Source organism: Myotis davidii, unplaced genomic scaffold (assembly GCF_000327345.1).
Source record: "Myotis davidii unplaced genomic scaffold, ASM32734v1 scaffold496, whole genome shotgun sequence".
NCBI lineage: Eukaryota > Metazoa > Chordata > Mammalia > Chiroptera > Vespertilionidae > Myotis > Myotis davidii.
This window is the reverse complement of record NW_006289398.1, coordinates 4,300,622-4,303,115: the sequence shown is the minus strand read 5'-3', so window position 1 is coordinate 4,303,115 and position 2,494 is coordinate 4,300,622. Positions and strand designations below refer to the sequence as shown.

The 2,494-nt window shown below is 37.4% G+C and overlaps 1 protein-coding gene across 2 annotated transcripts in view; it reads right to left on the bottom strand.

Annotated features, from left to right (window-relative positions):
• ZFR (zinc finger RNA binding protein) overlaps positions 1 to 2,494 on the bottom strand; it is a 51,181-nt gene that overhangs the window by 4,247 nt on the left and 44,440 nt on the right. The window contains exon 17 of one of the 2 annotated variants that reach the window (XM_006761773.2): positions 12 to 123. In XM_006761773.2, the coding sequence (XP_006761836.1) occupies positions 12 to 123 (112 nt within the window). Of the gene's footprint in view, positions 1 to 11; positions 124 to 2,494 lie in introns of those variants that run through there. The other variant, XM_015562653.1, reaches the window with a different exon arrangement.

Below are 2,494 nucleotides of genomic sequence, written 5' to 3'. Positions count from 1 at the left end.
GTAAAACTTACCTTTAAGAATAATCCCTGAAGAAATGCACTCAAACACTCTTCTTAATGCATCTCCAGGGCTCTGAGGACTAGAAGCACTGCTGATTGCTTTCTCTACTAATAACTCCATAGCCTAAAAATAAAAACATACAACATGTGCTTAACAGCTTACAGACCAAACAACAGAATGATAAACCACTCGATAAAATTAAAATTTTAAAGACTGAAAAAGTTACATAGAACAAATCACAAAAACGGAAGCCCTGACCAGGAATTGAACCCTCAATCTTGGCATATAGGGACAACGCTATACCTGGCCAGGGCTACAATTTATTCTTAAGGAAAAAAAAAAAAAGAAAAGTAAAATATATTAATAGTTTTGTTTGTTTTTTATTGTTTAAATTATTGCTATCATTTTCTATTAAACAAGGACAGTCCTTAAAAATACTTTAGATATGTAGGGCTCACATACATTTGTTCTTTAATACCTACAGACTGATGATACCAGGGAGTTACAGGAGGCCAATAGAGAGGACTTTTGTTTTTTTTTTACAAACAATGTACATTATCTAAATTTTCATTTACTTCACAACTGAACTTCTATTATCCCGAAAGAAAATACAAATTATGCTTTCACTGTAAATTATATTTGAGACTTAAAATGTAATCCAATGAACAAAATACAAAAGTAAAAGTATAGGTTTAGAAAGCAGCTAATCCAGGAAATATTTTGAAGGGCTTATTAGAAAATTTGCTTTCATTTAGATTTTTAACAGATATAATTCCCATAACATTCCCTCAAAGTTTACAATTCAGTAGTTTTTAGTATACTTACAAAGTTGTTCACCCATAACCACTATCTAATTCCAGGACACATTCATCCCCAACAAAAGAAACTCCTTACCCATTAGTAGTCATTTTCCATTCTCCCTTTCCTCTACCCACCTGGCAATGACTAAATCACTTTCTATTTCTAAAGATTTCTTTGTTCTGGATATTTCATACAAATAAAACCATGAAAATGTGGCCTTTTGTGTTTGGCTTTGTTCACTTAGCATAATGTTTCAAATTCACCCATCGTGTAGCTTTTAACTTATGTTTTAAATAAAACTACCAATAACAATTCAGAGAAAGTAAATAAACTAGAAATACAATGAAATCCCTAAAATAATACTGCAGTTGAAAATGCCTTAGTGAGAATCCATTTTTAGTTGTCTGCTTGAAAAGCTCACAGATTTATCAATCAGAGGTGAAAAACTGTCAGGGCATTCAATCCAAAGCTACTACTCAGGTGTTTGAAATAAGAATTTTAAAATGTTTGGATACGTGAAGACTGTAGTCCCAAACAAATTGGGAATAAATTATAAGAGAGATGGGAATTTAAAGAGACACATTAAAAAGTGTATATTAACAGCAGTAAAAAAAAAAAATGACTACTGCTGGCAGCAGCAGGAGAGATTGGGAAACACATTTTTAAGTGAATGTTCAAAATGATACATGTAAATCACAACTAAAAAAAAATGATGTTCAGTTTACCCAGTTCAGGAATAAAAAATATTCAACACATTTTCAAAAGATTTTCATTTTAAAATGTTAGTATTTTAAGGATTCAACTTCAGTTTTCCAAACAACTCTATGACTGTATAATAAGTATCTCCTTGCCAAACAAATAAAGTATTATTTTAAGATGTCCAACAGACTGTGAAATCCTGAGGGAGGTCAATGTCATATATTTTGAACCCCTCTGCCTATAATAAATGGCCAGGATATAGAAAATACTCAGTAAATATTTGTGAAACAGAATACTTTTGGAAAGAATCCTATCTAATAATAGGCAAACATGGTAATTGACCGTACCTTCGCTACGCCTCCCATTGGCTAATCAGCACGATATGCAAATTAACCCAAGATGGCGGCCGGCAGCCACGCAGCTGAAGCGAGCAGGAGGCTTGCTTGCTCCAATGATGGAGGAAGCCAAGGTTCCCCGCCTGCTGCAGCCCGGCTCTGAGCTCCGAAAGCAACAAAGTTTCAATTATAGAAGCTAAACCAACCCCAGATACCTGCTTTCAGCAGGCCGTGGCCACAGAGCTGGAGCGAGCAGGAGCTGGCTCTTAGCTCCAGTGACAGCAACAAAGTTTCAATTATAGAAGCTAAACAAACCCCAGATACCTGCTTTCAGCAGGCAGTGGCCTCAGAGCTGGAGCGAGCAGGAGACAGCTCTCAGCTTCAATAATAGCAACAAAGTTTCAATTATAGAAGGTAAATAAATCCCAGATTAAAAAAAGAAAAAGAAAAAGAGAGGCTGGGAGCTTCAGTTGTCAGCCAGTCTGAAAACGGCCCTCAGCCCCTCCCCAGGCTGGCCAGATACCCCAGTGGGGACCCCCACCCTGAAGGGAGTGTGGCCAGACTGAAAATGGCCCTCAGCCCCTCACCCAGGCTGGCCAGGCACCCCCGTGGGACCCCCACCCTGATCCGGGACACCCTTCAGGGCAACACAGCTGGCC